The sequence below is a fragment of the Apus apus genome, chromosome 2 (assembly GCF_020740795.1).
Source record: "Apus apus isolate bApuApu2 chromosome 2, bApuApu2.pri.cur, whole genome shotgun sequence".
In the NCBI taxonomy this organism is placed as follows: Eukaryota; Metazoa; Chordata; class Aves; order Apodiformes; family Apodidae; genus Apus; species Apus apus.
Genome location: NC_067283.1, coordinates 151,661,582 through 151,681,683, shown reverse-complemented (window position 1 = coordinate 151,681,683; position 20,102 = coordinate 151,661,582). Strand labels below are relative to the sequence as shown.

The window sequence follows — 20,102 nt, the reverse complement described above, 5'->3', positions numbered from 1 at the left end:
CTTCAAAAAAAAAAAGGAACAGATTCTGGAGGTAAATATGGGCACACTGAAAAAAATCTCATAGCTTTTAAAAGCAGTCAGCTTGCTTCTACTGGTTGTGACTGGGGCCTCTGAGAGGCCAGCTTCATTGACATTGGTCCTGAGTGCATGTCAGTTTTAGTCTGTTCTCCACTAAAACTGGAAAACGTTTTTGTTGCCCTCAGTTGTTGTAGGATCGGGTCCCTTTCTTCCTTACATAATGAGATCAGTCTGACTAATAATATTTTTTTTTGTCTCAGGGGGAGAGAGGTCCAATTGGCCCTGGAGGTCCTAAAGGTCAAAAGGTTAGTAATGTGTGCTAGTTCATTTGTTTAATAAAAGCAACAACAAGAAAAAAACAACAAAAAGCCTGTCTCAGAGTAAGTTGAGGAGTTGAAGATTTGAGGTGTAAGAGCTAGTTTGGCATATGACTGAATTCAGATAGTTTTGGATGAGCCTGGGACCACAGGTGACTCTGGCTATCTTGTATCTTTGCACTAGGCTTGCATTTGAGCTTCTCTGTTGCTGATTTATGTCATCCTTAGAGTGTGTTCCAAAATCTTTTGCTGTAGCTTCTAAACTGGCATTTCTGCAAGTTAGTGTTACTCAGTAGGTCCTGCACAGCTTCCATGATAAGTCACCTGGAAAATCCGTGTACTGCTTCTGTGTTAGATATCCACAGGTTAGGTTGTAGCCTCCCAGCCACACTCTACAAAATTTCCTGAGAGTAGGCTAAAGGATTTGCCACAATCTGTTACGCTCAGCAAGACTGAGTCATGATGTTAAATATAGACCACTTTCCTCAGTACTCTTCTTCCTAGATAACAGGGTAGGAGAGCAGTTTTGATGTCTGCTTCAAGTTTCACAGTGCAGCCTCTATATTATTCTACATATTCTACAAGCTTCTTTGATATGCACGTGTGCATTCAGCATACAGATATTTTCCTTTGGTGCTTAGTTACAAATAGAGCTGTGAGACAATTGACTTAAGGGAGCACTTATGCTGGAAGCAATCAAGGATTCACAGTGTTGCTTAAGAGGTGAAAGTTGGTGGTGCTGGTGCTTCCCAATTTCACCATCTGTCTGATTAAGAAGGTCTTTGAGAACAATTTGTATTCAAAACTATTTCCATCTGAATCACTTCCTCAAATTCACTCACTGAATTTATACCTGGTTGGTAAATAATTGAGTTGTATTTCACCAAAAGTTACTCAGTTACTATGAAACTGTGGGAGAGGAAAGGAAAAATCTCTGGGTCTTGGAAGGTCAGACATCCTCAGCAGTATGTTGTGGTTTTTTTGGCAGGGAGAAGTTCTGGATGATGAGGAGATGTGTTTTGTAGCATGTTTTCTGCTGGCATGAAAGATCATGGGTGCATTAATGCCTAGATATCTCTGACTGAAACAGCAGAAAGATGTTTCTTTATGCTTCCACGTGTATATAAATAGCAACTTTCTATTTTAAGCTGTGACAGTTTAAATGATGATGGGCTGTTTTGAAGAATGGCAGAGCCATGGCTGTGGTGAGAAGGTTGCAGAAGGACAATGATGATAATAATAAAAGCACCCTGCAGTCACATCCCATTGCCTTTCACTGCTTTGACAAGGTATATGTGCTGGTGAGGGTGCCTGTACTGGGCAGCGTGGCATGCAGCTGGGTGAGGAGATCCTACTCAAAGTGGTGTATATCCAAGCACAGCATCAGCAGGTTTTCTGTACCAGATCCCAAAAGGGCTGTCCCACTTCTGTGGTGGGTTGCTGAAGAGCTCTGTGTGACATTTCCCTGGCTGCAGAGGTCCAAGATTGGGTACAGCCCATGCAGGACTGTGTCACAGTCTCAGGGAGCTGGGGATGACGCCATTGAAATCCAGGCTCTGACAACGATTTGGTACAAATGTGGTGATTTGAGACACATGACTGAGCTTCTCCCTCTGCTAAATAAGGCGAGTAATAGACTTTGCTCCTGCCTTGCAAAGCTGTGATTAAATAATGTGCACCATCCTTGAAAGCAGTTACTGCATTGCTATTTCCAAGGACCAACTTGTCACAGTCTCTGTTCTATGTGCAGGAACTAATATCTCTCTCCTCCTCTCTCTGCAATATGACTGAGCTACCCAGGCTAAAATGCTGGCCATGGGGAAGAAAAAGAATGCTGTTTGCAACCCACTAGTATTACCACCTAGGACTTTATTAATGAAAGACTCAGCACCCCCAAAATATAAGTGATTTCTGCATTATGTTGTCATAAGTGTCCATAATATATCTTAGCATCATTCAATTTGGCTCCTCCTTTCTAAGATGCAAGGATTGTGTTTTAAAGCTTCATTGTTGTGTAATGAGGAGGGGTGTACAGCTTTTTGAAGGTAACAATTATGAAAGATTTCCATTTGTTACTTGAATCCAAGAGCTGGGGCTTCACGAAACACTAGAAAAAAACATAAGATCTCTGCTGTGCATTTAGGTTTGATTAAAACATGCTAACAAGTGGATACAGCATAAGAAAAGACCAAGGAATAATTCACTAAGCAGAGAGGTTGGAGTAAGCAAATGAATAAGGAAAGAAATTATATGTATTTTTTAAATGGAGAGTCACAACAGGACTCTGACTCAAGTTTTATTATTTTCTCTATAGACATCACTATAGACATCTCTTATTTGGGATTAATTGCAAAGCTGAAATCTACCCCTAAATAACTGGGCCCCAACAGATATTGAGGTGGGCTGCAGGTACTTGAGCATTATCCAAGAAAATTTTGCAGGTTGATTGTGAGTAATGTCCTGTGAGATAGTTTATGGTCATATAAGAACCCAGGCAATCAGCTGGTTTAACTGTATCAGAAAAACAGCACACAGCTGGTGGGAGTCACCTGAGAAACAAGTCCCACCAGGGGACACTTATAGGGACAGAGGTCAGAGTTAAAAAAAGGCATAAAACACCCTCTTTACCTCAAACCAGGGGTAATTTGGTGAGGCTGACAAAAGCAAGAGGGCTGTGAAGCTCCTTGTCTAAGCTAAGATTGTTTTGGGGTTTCATTTTGTGTTGTTAGGTTTTGAGGGGGGAGGGAGGGGGCTTTGTGGCTTTTTCACTCTTAATCCAAAGAAGGAATAATGGCTATGTAGTTCTTTCTGCTTTCCTTTTAAAAAGGTCAGTTTGAGGGTCTCTCAAGTGAAGTGAATATGGCTGACATCCCTCTGAGTTGAAGATGGAAAGATTGAAGTCCAGGCTCTGCTCTCCTGAGCTCCCATAGCATATTCCTTCTTTTAGAGGAGGAGGTTTGGGCAGGCTTTTCTTATGATACCATTTGATCAGTGGAAATATTTGAAGTTTAAAACCAGCGTAGGAAGATAATGAGTTTCTGTTCCTCTCTTAAGGCTCCAAAGGCAGGGAAAAAACAGAAGTGCTTGCAATTTTTAGAAAAAGTAAAAAAAATCCCTCAGAGATTAATACCTCTGCCTCAGTTCTCCATGCTGAAGGCAATGCATGGAGACACAGCATACATGTTTTGGAAGGAGATACAGGGAAGGATGGTATTGGGAAAGAGTGAGGCAGGAAACGGCTTCGGAGTAATTGGCTAACACATCTGAAGCTGGGTCCTGCTGATAAATTTTAGATGCTAACAACAGCCCAGTCTAATTTATATTCCTTCTGTACTCACTCTACACACTGTGCTGTTTGCAGGCAGCCAGGCTGGCTGGTGGGGGCTCTGGGTTGATGGTCAACAGGCTCCTGCTTTCTCCCAGCACTGCCATCAATCTGGGTTTAGAGGATATCACTTCTCTGTGAGATTTTTTTTTTTGCCCACATCATAGAAATGGCATTGCTTCCTTGCCTTTGGGAAGTTTGTGATGTTCAGTGTATGAGGCATGTTCTAGTAGGATATAATTTTTCCTCCAAATTGGAAAGAGTTTTAATGTACTTTAAGTGCCTTAAAAGAGATGGTTGCATAAAAACTTGTACAAATTTTGCCACAGCCTCCCTAAATTGACCATGACATTGTTTTTGCATAGATGTTTCTTGCTCTGTGAGGTTTCTTTGGCAAACCCCCCCTGAACATATAAAGAAATAAATTTTCATATTTCCTGTGCTTTCAAAAGCCTGTCTTCATCTGAGGAAAAGAAAGCATGATCCTAACAAGTGATTCAGCATCTGGTACAGCCTAAGCACATCTTTTGAGGCATAGATCAGGACAAGTTGAATAGAGGCACAAAATTAAATCCTACTGTGTTCTTCATGGGAAGATTTGGGGAGTACAGGGGTCTTTGGACTTGATGCTCCTGTGGTGCTGGAAGGTCCTGCTCCAGGTCTAAGACTTTTTCTACTTGATGCCATGTCTACACTGAAGTCCAATGTGCCTGAACTCCCTACAAGAAAAAGATGATGGGAGGTACAAATAGGTGAGGATGTTGTATTTGTTAGTGCTGGATGGGGAGCTCAGCACTGCATATATCTGGTATGTACATTTTGGGTGGCAGTCAGGCAGGAGCTGGGTGGAGGTGTGTGGGCAGAGCCCTCTGCCCTCCAGCAGCAGCTCCTGGTGCTAGATGCGTTGTGGGAGCTGCTGACAATGCTGCAGAGAGCCTTGAACAAGACTTAGTATAGGGCACCTCCTCAGCTGGCAGTCCTTCCAGTTTGGTGACTGCAGAGCAGTGTGTGAAAATGATTTGCAGATTTTTTTCTGCACTTGCTGTTTTTGGTAAAACTTTTAGTTCCATACCTGATGAATATTTATGAAATTATTCCTCTTTTTTGATTCTTTATCCTTTTCACCCCTGTCTTTTCTAGGAGACAAGTGAAGAAAAAGTTTTGCTTGGTTTTTGTTTGACCATTTTTGGTCTTTTCCTCCCTCTGTATTTGCTTCTCTAGATTTTATTCCTGTATCCACCATGATTTGTATGTTTTCAACTGTCTTTTTTTTTTTTCTTCTTCTGGATTCTCTTCCCTCTCTTGCATTGTTGTGAGGGAAGGGAGGAGTTACCTGATCATGAAAATTCAACATGAATCAAAACAATGGGTTTTGGTATTTTTTAAAAAAACAGCTCTAAAATCTTTTCAATATTTCCAAGTTTATTTTTCCATATTTTAGGCACCCTCTAGGTGTTATGCAAACCACCTTTCCAAGTGCTTCCTGGCTTCATAGAAAAGAAGGACTTTCGAAGTACCTGGCAAGGGAAGGCTCTCTGCCTTACCAGTGCATTCTGAAGGCTTCTAGCAGTACTTTTGTATGAAAAATAGAATATAAAATCACCTTGAGAACCTGGCCATTCAAGTCAGTATAAATGCAAAGAGGTAGATGCAGTCCTTATGGCAGGAGCTGAAACCTTGACAGTAGAGACTAGTGGGACCAGAAGTGTCCACAACCTCAGCCAAACCCTTGTTGCTTCCCAAAAATTCAAAGCAATGGAAAGCTGATCACAAAATACAAACACACTTCACAGGTGAATCCAGCAGGGAGGTGTAATAGGAAATCTTGACTGTTATTTCTATGCCTGTCAAGAAAGGAATGAATTAACTCTGTGGTGTTAACAACCTTTCTTCTTTTTCAAGGGAGAAAGTGGCAGCCAAGGGCTTCCTGGACTCAGAGGAGAAAAAGGAGAGTCAGTAAGTAAGAAATGTCAGAATGATTTTATGTAAGGAGATGGAAATACAAGTAGTTGTTTTCTCCTTTACGGTGAGAACTTGCTCACAATGTCAGTGTGCCCCGTTGAATATGTTCTCTTTGCTGGGCCTTTATCCCCAGAAGAAAGATCATCTTTCTGGCACCCACTGGCATTTCTTGGAAATGGGGAAATGGATGGGTTCATCCCTGAATCCAGCTTATAATGGGCTTAGTATTGACCTTCTAATGAAAATATGTGACTCGGGAGTACCTGATTTTAGCAGAGCACATCCAAGGGGGCAATACGAGGCAACTGAACACAAAGAAGATGCAAATCACTTTCAACTCTTCTACATTCAGATGACCAAAATACTGCTTTCCTCAGCTGCAATTAATGCAAATGTCAGACTGAGTTTTTCGGCAAGAAAACCCTATGTAAAATTCATTCTAGTAAGTGTTGTTGGCATCTTTGATTTCAGAAATGTACTATCAGACTCTGCCCTGAATAGAAAATAAGATGTTCTCATGGCTGCAGTAGGAGAATCAGGGATAGGTTTTCTATTTTAATTTGTCACTGGATTACTATCAAGGGATTATGCCCAAAGAAAATGACTTTCCCTATATCAGCTGCCCTGTAACTCCTGCATATATATGCGTGTATATATATGGATATATAGATAAACGACAGGTATCTAACAAGGAAAACATGAAATATATGTTTATAGTGTTGTTTGACATCCTTACTATCAACTATAACTTTTGTCCTTTTGCTTCTAGGGCAGAGCCTATGGCAGAGGAGAAAAAGGAGAAAAGGTAGGATCTAATCCTTCACTGGGATAATTAAATGAGAGTGGCTTGCTGCTGCCTTCTGTAGCTCAAAGGTTTATTTTGGAGTGCACAGTATGCAGGATGATGTGATACACTTGGATCTTTGTGGGGAACTTTTACATTGTGTTATGCCTCCTTCTGCAGATAAAACTCTGTTCAGGGTTTTCCCCCTTCATGCTCCTTGAGTCTCCTTTGTGCTTTGGCCATGAAAAATGCTTTGAATTGAAATAATAATCATTGCTTTGTGTAAGCAGCAGTGAGTTCATGGAGGATAATGCAGTAAAGCAACTTGCTGGAAGAATGGGGAAAAAAAAAAAAAAAGGGAAAGTACAATTTTGAGATTATTGAGTTTTCAACTGGATTAAATTTGGGTCATGAGGTAACTGCCACACTGTTTCTTTTCGTTGGATATTTTCATGAATAACCTGAAGGACAAAAGCCAGAGTATTTTGTTACTGTGACTATTAGGCAGGACAGAGTATTAAGACTTGGAGGTTAAAATTGAGAATACAGAATAACCACTGAAAATTACTGGATTATCTGTCTCTAAAACTACTGTCCATGGTGACCAACATGGGAATGGGAAACAAGTAGCATGACTGGAACAATTTGAATTTAAAAATATTTTAATTTCTAGGCAATTCTGTCTGCAAACTTGCTTTCCCCCCCAAAAAAAAAATGAGGCTGCAGACCTAGAATGCAGAGGAGAGGACCTCCTTTTTTTCTGTATCTCCATATCACACCTGGTTGTGTGTGTTTTCCTTGTCACCAAAATGAAATTTCAAGTTGTGGGGAGCAGTGGAAAAAGATTGACAGGAGGGTTTAGGATTTAAATGGTTTTATCAAGAAAGGAGTAATGGCTAATCCTGAAAGTGGGAGTAAGAATCTGTAGAGCTCCTTTCCAGAGGTTCTGTGGCTACTCTATTGCTCAGGGAATTTAAAATAATATTGGATTGTGGTCTGAAGGGAAGAATGCTGCAGTAAAGAGAACATGGCATTTATGGCCATTGCATCTTCTCGTTTGTTCTTTCTATGATTATGATATATTGATTGTATACAGTGGTAATGCATCATGTGAAATTACAATCTAAATGAGGGTTGCTCATGGCAGGAAATATCATCGAGCCAGGCTAGAGGCATGGGGGCCATAAACCAGACATTTCTGCATCCATCTTCCTGCAGCCCTCCCACTGACAGCCACTGTTTAGCCTTTGAGACTCAGGATTCAGCCTTTGGAAACCAGCTTGTGCTTGGCAGGTGGGGAGAGTCAGGAGTCTGATGGGAAACATGATGTTTACAATATGAGTTCTGCTGCAGTTGAAGGAAGTTCTTGTTGCCTTGTGTTTTGATCTCTGCAGAAAAGTGTTGGAAAACATCACTCCCTCTGTGTTGTTGTCGTGCCTGCAAAACCGGGTCTGCAAGTCAGGATTGGAGGGGGGAAAATAAAAATACCCTGCAGTGTGTGCAGAACTTCTTTGATTGGGATAGCCAAAGAACATGGACTGTCCCAAACAAATGTGTAGGCACAGTTCTGGGCAGCTTGTTTTGTTTATTTGGCACTTGTGCCAGCTGAGGCAGCTTGTCCTCATCTGTGGAGGAAGCACGTTTGGGACCCAGTGTGTTTGGCCCCCGTGTCTGTCCAATGGCTGAGTGCCACTGCTGTTGCTGATGGAGAGCAAAGCTGGATCAGCTGTACATTGCTGGCTTGATTGGAAAGGGAGCCTGGGGATATAGAATCATAGAATATCTCAAGTTGGAAGGGACACATAAAGATCATAGAGTTCAACTCCCTGCTCTTCACAGGACTACCTAAAGCTAAACCATACGACTAAGAGCATCATCCAGCTTGGTGCTGTGACCACTTCACTGGGGAGCCTGTTCTAGGTTCTCAGTGAAGAAACTTTTCCCAATGTCCCATCTGAACTTCCCCTGATGCAGTTTCATTCCATTTCCTTGTGTCCTGTCACTGGTCACCAGAGAGAGATCAGCACCTCCTACTCTGCTGCCTCCCTTGAGGAAGTTGACTGAGGTGAGGTCACCCTCAGCCTTCTCTTCTCCAAGCTGAACAAACAAAGTGACCTCAGCCTCTCCTAAATAGTGCCCCCAAGACTTTTCAACATCTTGGTTGCTTTCCTTCAGACACATTCTAGTAGCCTGATGTCCTTCTTATACTGAGACACACAGAACTGCACAGAGCACCAGTGCAGTGTAGAGTGGGACAATCCTCTCCCTTGACTGGCTTTGCTGAGCTGTGCTTGATGCACCCCAGGACTCGGTTGATCCTTTTGGCTCCCAGGACACACTATTGAGTCATACTCAACTTGCCATCAATCCAAATTCCCAGATCTCTTGCCATAGGGCTGCTCTTCAGTCTCTCATCCCCCAGTTTTTATGTATAACCTGGATTACTCTGACCCAGATGTAGAATCCTGCACTTGCTCTTGTTGTGTTTCATGAAGCTGGTGATTGCACATCTCTCTGGTCTATCCAGATCTCTCTGCAAGGCCTCTCTACCCCCAATGGAGTCCGTAGCTCCTCCTAGTTTAGTATCAGCAAACTTACTTAATGTCCATTTGATTCCTCTGTCTGAATCGTTTATAAAAACATTAAAGAGCACTGACCCTGAAATGGAGCTCTGAGGAACCCCACCATGATGTAACCCCATTTACTATAAACAAGCCTGACCCATAAGCCAATTGCTCACCCAGCACTATGGACTTGTCTAGCTGTGTGCTGGACATTTTGTCCAGAAAGATACTGTGACAGCCAATGTAAAAAGTTTTGCTAAAATCCCAAACCAACCATATCTCCTGGCTTTTCTTGGTCAACTAGATGGGTGACATTGTCATAAAAGAAAACTGAACTGGTTAAGCAGGACTTTCCCCCTCGTGAACCTGTGCTGGCTGTGATCAATGGCTGAGTTTTCTCGCAAGATGTTTTCAGTAACTCCCAGAATAACCTTCTCCATAATTTTACCAGGCAACAAAGTGAGACTGAGAGGCCTGTAATTGCCAGAGTCTTTCTTCTTCCTCTTCTTGAAAACTGAGACTTTTTTCAGCAGCCAATTGACTGGGACCTGTCCAGACTCCAAGTCCTTTCTGTTGTACTGTGGCCTGTTTGCCTGTCCATGGTGCTCCTGGTGGCTAGTGCTCCCCATGGGGCTTCTTTCATAGGTGTGGGGGCTACCCTGCCATTGCTCCTGAGCCTGCCCATGTCTCCTCAGCTACTGTGGCAGGAGCTGTGGGCTCCTCGTGGGTCTCAGCTCCTCCGATACTCCCCCAGTTCAGGAAACCCCCCTATGCACTCTGCTGCTGATCATGCTGGAGCTGCTCACGTTTGTGTCTATAATCTTTCTCAAAGAGAAAAGATCATCTTCAGCCTTCAGGTGTTAACAGTGACACTTCAGCAGCAGAAAGGGGCAGGACTGTGAGGGGGAGAACCAGCCATGCAGGCCATATGCATGTGATGGATGGCTATTGCAGGTCAGGTTGGAGTACCATGTCTTGATACAAGACACACGTCTTGGTGTCAGAAGAAGCACCTGGGGGGGGAAGCAGGCAGAACCACCGGGAGTCAGGATGCAAGTGCCTGCAATGCTGGTTGTTCCTAAAAAAGAGAGGAGACCCTATGGAATGAAACCCGTTCCAGATGGGAGAACGTGACACACCTGGAAGGAGAGGATTCACGTTTCCTTTCTCTTTGCCTGCAGTGCTGCAGTAGCTGCATTGGCATGAATTCTTGTTTTTTCACTCTTGCCCTGTTTCCTGGATTTTCATGGGTATGGCCAATGCTAAGGAATCAGTGGTGCTGGACTCCCAACAGCTGCAGCCTGTGCAATGGCTGCTGTGCATGTGCTGTGGGCTCCTTCGTAAGGACAAGGCTCACATCCTAAGTGTTGGCAGAATACAGTTGTCTCAGCTTTTGAAAACTCAAACCTGACAATATTTAGATCGTCCCCCTGCTTTAGAGCTGCTCTCCAGCTGTGCCAGTGCCAAACACCTGCCAGGTCATGCTTTTATGTGTAGGATAATTGGGTGAGGTCTGAAGCATTTGTTAAAGGGCAAATCCTGTGCTTTTCCAGGAGGACAGCAGAGGCACTGGCCTTGCTTCTCTAGGCCATTACCTCAGCTATATCACTAAGTTAAAGCCAAAATGATCCTTGTATTAGAATATGTAACATGCCAAGCACATCATTTGTGGTAAACCCAAAGATAATAGCAGCTGTGGGTAAAAACCTAATTCGTGTCATCATGAGGTCCTGTGTGACTTTGAAAACCAAGAAATGCACTGTGATGGCTCAAGCAACAGCCAAGCATGTTCTGCCAGGCCTAAATGTCTCAGCCTGGTGAAGGATGCTTTTTCTGTACTGAAATATGCATGTGCAGACCAAGTAATTGTGCATAGATTAAAAAATAAAATAAAGTAACATAATGCATATAGGGATGATCATGTAAACTGCTCTCAAGTGGGTTTCCTGCCTAGGTGTGATTCAGCTGCTGCTGCTCTGTGTTTGATCTTAAATTTCCCCTGTTGACTCCAATCTTTCAGCCCTTGGAGTGATTAATCCCTATGACATTCGATGTAGTCTGTCATGTATCTGCTCATAAACGTGTGTCCCTTTGCTCTGTGTGGGTTCCCTTGTTTTGCACACACTTAGGTTATTGAACTCACTATTACCCATGAGCAAATATCCAGTTCTATAACATGATCACCATGAAGGACTGTGTTTTGGCTTATATTCTGCAGGTTATTCAAATGGATATTTGCTACAACAGATGGCCAGGACATGTAAGGGTTATAACTCAAATCTTCAGACCTCTGTTGATCCAAGGGGAGTAGGTGCAGGAGAGAAATGAGGGCAAAAAGAACAGCTGTGGGGTATTTTTGAGGATGATTCAAGCAAGATAGGGATTTCAGAGACACTTGATCAAAGTCAGGGAAATCATATTTGACAAGGGAGGTTCTGTAGAGTATGAGGCCTACATTCCTGGGGCACAGCCATCCCCATTGTGAGCCAGCCTGCCCTCCTGATGCCTCCACACAAAGCTTAACCTAAGAGGCTTTCAAAACCTTGTCTTGCAAAGTAAAGAGTATTATACTGTGGTGCTGAGCCACTCTTCTAGCATCCTGAAGGCCAACGGTAGTGAGAAGGCTCTGCAGGTGGGAAGGTGCTTGGGAAAGAAATTACTTTGGAGAGAATATGATGAAAATCTGTCAAACATTGAGTGGTGTGGAGTTCTCAGTGGGGAGTTATTTCTCAGTGTTTCTTCTGTTGTAAAAGCTAGGGGGAAGCAAATGAAACTAGCTGATGGCAAATTTAAAATGAACAAAGTGAAGTTGCTTTTCATACAACAGGTATTGGAACTCCTCCTTGCAGTCTGCTCTGAAGGTTTATATTTTGTGTGTCTAAAAAGTGCATATTAGTCAATTAAAGAGAGAAATCTGCAAAGATGCAGTCAGTACAAAGACATTATCTCTATTTCAGAACATCTGCAAGTCTCTGCAAACTGTGATCAGTGATAGCAGGACAGTAGGCTGGACATGTCCCCCATAAGGCCACTGCTGCAGATGGGGTAGGGGCTGCCTAGACCTTTGGCCTGTCTGCTGGTAGCTATTCTCAGATGTTTGTACAACCCCTGAATATCCCTAACACCCTCCTTGCCCGGGGGGGGACAGAATTTTCCCTAGTCCACTTGGGCCCTGGGCCAACACTGTCTGCAGCTGTTGAAGAACAGTAGGAAATGAAAGAGGGGTGTCATGAAACAATTGGGTCAAGTGGACACTGCTGTCATTTTTCCACAGAAAACCATCCTGTCAGGGGAGAATCATAGAATCATTTTGGTTGAAAAAGAATGATAGAATCATAGAACCACCTTTGCACAGGTCCAGGTAGATTATGACTTTGTCCACCAAAGCCATGACCCCAGTGTAGAAGGCCACCAAGTTAGTCAGGCAGGATTTGCCCTTGGTGAAGCCGTGTGGGCTGTCACCAATCACCCCTTTGTTTCCACATGCCTTAGCAAAGCCTTCAGGAGGATCTGCTCCATGATCTTGCCAGGCACAGAGTTGAGACTGGCTGGTCTTTAGTTCCCTGGGTCTTCCTTTTTTCCCTTCTTGAAAATGGAAGTTATTTTTCCCATTTTCTAGTCAGTGGGAATTTCTCTAGACTGCCAAGCCTTTTCAAATATGAAGGACAAAGGCTTTGCAACTTCATTGGCCAGTGCCTTCAGGAACTGTGGATTAATCCTGTCAGGTCCCATGGATTTGTGCACCTTTCAGGTCCTTCAGATGGTCACGAACCTGCTCTTCTCCTACAGTGGGGAGATCTTCCTTTACACAGCCCATGAACTGACCTTTTCTAACTTGGATGGTGTGATCAGAGCTTTTGCTGGTAAAGACTGAGGCAAAGGAGTAATTGACTGCCTCAGCCTTCTCTATGTCCTCTATGGCCAGGTCTCTAGATTCCTTCTGACTGGGCCCACATTGTCCCACTTCTCCCTCCTATCGCTGACATACCTGTAGAAACTTTTCCTGTTGCTCTTAACATCCCTGGCCAGGTTCAGTTCTCTCTCTGCTTTGGCCTTCCTTACCCGATCCCTTGCTTCTCTGACACTCCGGATGTCTGCCCCTGCTTCCACTCTCTGTGTACCTTGTTTTTACATTTAACTGTGTCCAGAAGTTCCTTACTCATCCATTCAGGCCTCCTGGCTCTCCTGCCTGCATTCCTCTTCTTTGGGACACTTAGCTCCTGGGCATGGAGGAAGTGGTCCTTGAATATGGACCAGCTTTCCTGGGCTACCTTCCCTCCAGGGCTTTGTCCCATGGTACCACTGCTCTGGGCAGCCTGTTCCAGTGCCTGACAACTCTTTCAGTAAATATATTTCTTTTTCTAATATCCAATCTAAACCTCCCCTCCAGCAACTTGAGGCCATTTCCTCTTTTTCTATGGCTTGTTACTTGGGAGACAAGACCAGCCTCACCCCGCTATAACCTGCTTTCAGGCAGTTGTAGGGAGCCACTATTTCCTTAAGCCAAACAACCCCAGTTCCCTCAGCTGCTCCTCATAAGACTTGTTCCCAAATGCTTCACCAGCTTTGTTGCTCTTTGAAAACTCTCCAGTTATGGGAAACTCTAACCAGGTGCACCCACCTTCTGCAGAGGTTGTGGATGAAGGTTTCATTAGGCTTTACACTGGGACTTCCCTCACTAATATGTTTCCATAAGTATGAGCTTTTCCTTTGTGCTTTGTCTGTTTCCCCTCATGCTAATAATCACATATGCAGCAATGAATATGAGAAACAACTTTAGTAGATTGTCTATATCTCCTAACTCTCTTTGGTGTGGGTTTTTTTTTCATGGTAATGACTTACTCTGATCAAAAATGCAGAAGGATTATTATAGGATTTCTAATGAGAATAAAACTTCTGAAGTGGCTTGGCTTATTAGAGATGCAGTGACTGCAAGAAGAAGCACAGAAAAGCAAAGCAGGCAGATAGTTAAGGCTCTGGGCTAAGCTGCAGGAGACTCAGACTTAAAACTTGGCTCCAACAGATTTGCTGACCTTGGGCAAAGCAGCTAGTTTTTGTTCCTGTAAAGTGAAGCTGGAGAACCTCTTTTCCTCCAGGCTTTGTATATCTTTCCTGCTAGATCTTTCAAACAAAAGGCTTTGCTTCCCCTTGTCTTACTTTTCTTCCAAATTGGAGTTACGGCTTTTTTTAGGGCTTCTGGAAGAGCTGTGGAAATCTCCCCTGTTGGATACATTCTATCCACAAAGCCCTGTTCTCTCTGTCTGTGCCCCAAGGCAGCTGTGAATATAAGAAAGGTCTGATCTGAAAGCCACGTCACTGTTTTTATCCCAGTGCTGTGCTGTGCTGTCAGCAGGACTCACCAAAGCAGCAGGAGGGCAGTGCCTTAAGGTTGGGCTGGTTGGCACCCAGGAACTTGGGGCACAAGGCAGCCAACCTAGTTCTGCCTGCAAGAGGTGCTGCAGACACTGCTGGAGTCTGATGCTGCCTCCTGGTTGGATGGCAAAGGAGAGCTTTTACTTGGGTGTTTGGATCTGAGGGCTGGAGCACCACGACAGACTGAAAGAGTTGGGGCTGTTCAGTCTGTAGAAGAGAAGGCTCCAGGGAGACCTTAGAGCACCTTCCAGTGCCTGAAGGGGCTCCAGGAAAGCTGGGGAGGGATGTTTGACAAGTGCATGGAGTGATAGGACAAGGGGGAACAGTTTCAAACTGAAATAGAGTAGATTTAGAGGAGATATTAGTGATAAATTCTCCACTATGAGAGTGGTGAGACACTGGCAGAGGTTGCCCAGAGAACCTGTGGAGGCCTCATCCCTGGAAGTGTTCAAGGCCAGGTAGGACAGGCCTGCACCTGGTCTAGTGAGAGGTGTCCCTGCTCATTTCAGGGAGGTTGGAACTAGATGATCTTTAAGGTCCCTTCCAACCCAAACCATTGTATGACTTTGTGATTTGGGGATCAGAAGGGTCTTGTGTGGTTTGGCTGCAGGTAAGGCTCAGGATGGAGGTGGTATTTTAGACACACAGAGCTGTAATTATGTTTGAAGGCCAGGTCCCTGAGTGTCAGGGTGCAGCAAGAACCAGCAAGAGAGCTGGGAGGGCAGGGACCTCACCCGCCAGGGCTTATCCCTAGCACCCCAGCTAAGGAGCATCCTGGTCAGTTATGGTAGCTAGGTTCAACCAAGAATGCAGGTCACCAGGCTGATCCACAGTCAGGAAGCAAGTCTAAGTCCAAGTTAAGAAGATTGTTTTGGAAGTCAGGGTCAGGTTTAGCAGGGTGCATGTCCAGGATGCTGCAGTTTAGTAGAAGCAAGGGCCAAAGGTGAGAGCCTTTGCTTACTAAAAGCTTCAGTGCAAAGGAAGGGGAACAACCACTTGAATGTCACCTAGAAACAGGTCATGCTCTCTGAGCACTTGCACCCTGCAGAGCCTGAGCTTGCACAAACTAAGAATTAGTCCTTATTCCAACAACCTCTAAATAGAATTAATAATCACTCCAGGAGATCATGTGTGTCCTTCACTGCTGAAAACCTGGAGCCCTGTGCAGGGAAAGTGCTCTAACTAGGTTACACGCCTTGTTTGGGCTGTGATGTTCAGACATTGTCACCAAGTCCCAAAACTCTTAAATGCCACCCAGTTTATCTGGGGCTGGAGTGCTGAAGGGTGGCTTGGAGGGGCTAAGGAAACAGCAGGAGTCTTTGTGCATCAGCATCCAGGTAGGTGGGCAGTGCTTTTTCAGCCAACACGTCTTGTCAGTAACAAGATGGGAAAACATCTCCAAGTTTAGAGATACTATTGAATTTGAAATGTGAAAACAAAACAAAACTCCAGCCACCCAGTCACTGGAGACTGTGGCTGTGGAAATGTTGCCTCTTCAGGGTTTGATTCTTAGCACTCAGATCTTCATACTTTATTGCAGAATAAAAAATGATGTGAGCATAGCTCAAAATCGACCTGGTAATGAAATTGAAAGTGCAATATCAACATGTTTTTTTTTTATTATTATTTTTTTGTGCTGGGAGTCATCTCTCTCAGGAACCATTCTTAGCTACTGACTTCATCTGGTTAAGATCACTCAGCATTTAACTTCTCAGTCCAGCACTTCAACATCTGTATAACAATACCTCATCTATTTCATAAGGCTGTTAGGCAGCTCACTGGAGTAATTAATATCTGTAATTTCTTTTCTGAATCTTCTGATTAAAACGTGAGCTGGATAAATATTAGCATCTGCCTTAGTGCTCTGAGTATATTCTGAATTCTCTTATGTCTGCAGGCAACTTGAGTCTGCTCCTCAAGTATTTCTGAGTCCTCTTAACTGTAGTTAAAGTACATCCTGCACAGCTAAGTAACCATGGTTTGATGGAGTTCTTTTTTTTTTTTTTTTTTTTTTTTTAACAATAATTAGAGGGGTTTAGATAAATTCTGTGGTTTTCTATGACCCAGAATAACAGCTGCAGATTGTAATAAACAACTCGAAGCCAGATCACATACTAATTGTGCATCCTGACAGCTTAATTCTCAGCAGTCCAAGAACACTAGAAACTTGGGTTTTTTTCCTTACATAAACTTAGAAAATACTTCTTTTCAGCATTGGCCTCTGGCTGGCATGTACATTGCTGGTATATAATGACATCTACTGGCAGCCAGAAGTTTGCAAAGTCTTCAGCACTTGTTTCTACAGAGGATTTCACTGCCAAGATCCAGTGGCAGTGTAGAAAGGAAGCATGTGAGAAAGATTTCCTGACTTTCTGCTTTGATAGGAGAGCCGGGAAGGGAGAGGAGGAAAGAGATTGCCTTGATTCTGTCATCAAAGCTGTTGTTTGGATGCAGGATGCTCCTGAGAGTGATATCACAGTGGGTAGATATGGATTAGCTGTCTATTAGGAGGAAAATAGAAAAGCTTTCCCAGCAATCTTGGAGTATGCACCCTTAAGTGGATCTCATAGCCTAATGAATCACAGGGAGCCAAAGCATTACCTGAAGCAAGTTGCTGTCACCAGCCTATCAAAGACATCTGAAGTGTTCCCTGCCTCTCCCCCTGCTACACATTATCACATCTGACTAATTAAGCAGCCAAATTTTTCCCTTTCCACTGATCACAAGTGTTGCCTGGCTGAGTTTCTTCATTCGTGGATGGGAAGGTGCAAGTGCCTTGTTCTTGGGCTCACTGAAGGTGCCAGTGGGCCCATGGCAGCACGGTGTTTCATGCAGCTCTTACCTTGCCCAAGTACAACCCTGGATATCTTTAATTGCCCCTTTTGTGCCCATTTTTCCTTAAGCACTACCTAGAGACTTTATGTCACCCAAAGCCAGGACCCATAGGTCCTGTTGTCTCTGCTTTGACAGTGATTTGTGTGTCACATCCTGCTGGGTGTTGGATGTGCACATTCAGCAAGAGCCAGATGAGGAAATTGTGGGATTTTTCATGGCAAATACTTATTTTCCTGTTGAAATGGTGAGTGGACCATAAGAGATCATTATTTCAAGATAATCTGATGCATTTGGTGCTGTAAATAGGTGTGGATCTCTGCACACCCAGTTTTAATTTGTGGCTTTATATTGCTGGATCCTTAAGGGAACTTGTCCTTAGCTTCTCCCCTTCTTCTGTCTCAGTGTTCCCATAAGTAGAGTGGAAAGAACGATCGTGACCTTTGTAATGCACTCAGAGTTGAAAAAGACCTAAAAAGCAGCATCTCTTTATAAAAAATATGTCTGGGTGGACAAAAATGGTTTATAAATTTGGCAGCCACTTGACTAAGTAGCCTCAGGTGTGTTTGGCAGTCAGCAGAGGTGTATCACTGCAAGTTTCAAGTAGATGTTGATAAGACTTCAGGCAAGATGCTTTCTCCAGTCTGGGCATGAGATTTAAAGAGAGCTGTGGAGAGATGTTACTCATTGCAGAGAGCAATGAGAATAGTCAGTGATTTTGCAAATCTAACCAGTGGGGAGAGACTGAAAGGAATGGGCTCTGCAAGGAGGGGAGAAGTCATGGACTAAATGATGTGGTTAATGTTGAGGAAAAATATTCTTTGTGTTTCAGTGAGGTTCTGGAATAAACTCTAATGTGTGAATGTGGATTATCAGTAGCAGGAGATATTTAAGAGCAGACTGGTACTGGAGTTTGTAGTACCCTGACACAGTCCTCCTCTGTGTGGTCTTCTCGGAGCTACTAAAATTTTTCAGGGGTGTGAAGAGATCTGAAGCCTCAGGAACTTCCAAGAAGAAGAGTAAAAGGAATTAACAGATTTTTCTTGCATGGCAAAAATAGCAACTTCTATGTGGTAAATCATCCACAAGACCAGAACTATTTTCTGTGTGCTATTTGTAGATGTAAGAACATAAATTAATCAATGTCATGAAACACGGCTGGGTTACTTTTCTACTTCAGTGAACACTTCCCCTCTAGCACTTGGCAAGCTGTTTTTCTGGTCCTGAGCAGTGGTGGATGCCAGGAAGGAGCATCAGTTTGTACTTTGAGATGAGGAAGTTTTTTGAGCAGAGCTGTTAGGATTTTCTTATTTCAAATTGTCTGCCAAATGTATATTAAATTGAGGATCCTCTTGACCCTACCATGCAAACAAGAAAATCTGGAATGTCAGGAACTACTGACCGTGATGCTGGGAATCAAACCTATTGTAGTCATAGAATCATAGAATGGTTTGGGTTGGAAGGGACCTTAAAGATCATCTAGTTCCAACCCCCCTGCATGGGCAGGGACACCTCCCTCTAGAACAGGTTGCTCCAAGCCCCATCTAACCTGCCCTTGAATACATCCAGGGATTGTGCATCTGAGCCATTGGCAGCTGAAGACCACACTCAACTTGCAATATCTCTTCAGTTCTTCTTCACTTTTCTCATCAAACAGTGAAAACAGTCTGGTGTGTAACCATGCATGAGCAGTGGGCCACATACCCATGGTCTTCTGGTTTAGTCTTTGTAAACATCAGGTTGTCAAGTTGAACACAGGCCAAAGAGCCAGGAAAAAGAAAGAGTAAACTTATGGTTAGAGCACTGACCCAGGTGGCAGGAAACCTGGAGTGAGTTTCTATCTTCATCCCAAACTCTCTGACCCTCCGTGTGTCTTCTGCTCAGTGGTACCTCATATTTGCCACCCTCATGAGATGAAAGCAGTATTGCAGTTGCTACAACTTCTTTCTCATTTCACAGGGATGCTGTGAAGTTAATTAACAAAGGAGAGAGGAGATTGTTAGTGATGAAGTGGTAACACTACGGGTCAATTTTACTTCTGTTTTCATTTTAACTCAGCCCTTTTGTTCTGTTTCTCTCCAGCTCTTGCTGTTTTGTCTCCTACTATGGATATAGATCCCCAGGTTTGTACAGCTGCCAATATGCTGGGTGTGTGATTCATTGGGTTCTGCGTGGCAGGTTTTTGAAGGTCTCCCAACAACACCTTTGTTGATGGTTTGTTGACAGGGTTAGAACTTTTTATTTCATTTTAGAAATAGAAAATTGCCAGTTCTATGCTAGATGGTGACCAATTTGGAAGATAAAATAAAGAAAATATATAGAATTTATCTTAAAGTGATACATCTTCTGTCGTCTGCTCTGTAAGCTGAAGGAAAAGTCCAGTGATTTACTCAAATTTGACAGGCAAATGGGAATCTAGCCATGTGTTTTGGACTGTTTTTTTCCCCGTTATTTTCTTGTTTAGTTTGCTCTCATTTCCATTAACAAAGGCCACAACCCAGAGTTTGAAATAAAATATGTGATTATAGGCCACAGCTGTTCTCAAGTTGGAAGAAATGTTTGTAAACTTGGCAGCTCTTGAGGAGCTGTAAGTGGAGGAAAGAAAAGCAGCTAAACTTGAGTAGATTGCTTGGAAACATCACTGAGGTTTTATTCCTTTGTGCGTTTTTGATGTCTCTCTAGGATCAGGTAATACTGAATTGTTCTGCCTCTGTATCTTTCTGTGTACCTGCAGATTCCTTCCTTCTCCATTTTAGGTCTCTCTCATTTCAGAGAACCTCTGCTATGAGGCTGGATATGGCAAAATCCCTGTATTAGTTGTTGCCACTCTGAGGAAACTTAGCAGCTTGCAGTCAAGGTTCTCTACCTTGTAGTTTCCTAGTTACCTCCATTCAGCCCCTTGAGGATCTCCATGGGATGCAGATATA

General features: G+C 43.4%; 1 protein-coding gene across 1 annotated transcript in view; it reads left to right on the top strand.

Moving 5' to 3' along the window:
* Positions 1–20,102, top strand: part of COL22A1 (collagen type XXII alpha 1 chain) — a 218,528-nt gene that overhangs the window by 87,011 nt on the left and 111,415 nt on the right. The window contains exons 10-12 of the mRNA XM_051612195.1: positions 279–323; positions 5,563–5,616; positions 6,392–6,427. Coding sequence (XP_051468155.1) covers positions 279–323; positions 5,563–5,616; positions 6,392–6,427 — 135 coding nt within the window. The remainder of the gene's footprint in view (positions 1–278; positions 324–5,562; positions 5,617–6,391; positions 6,428–20,102) is intronic.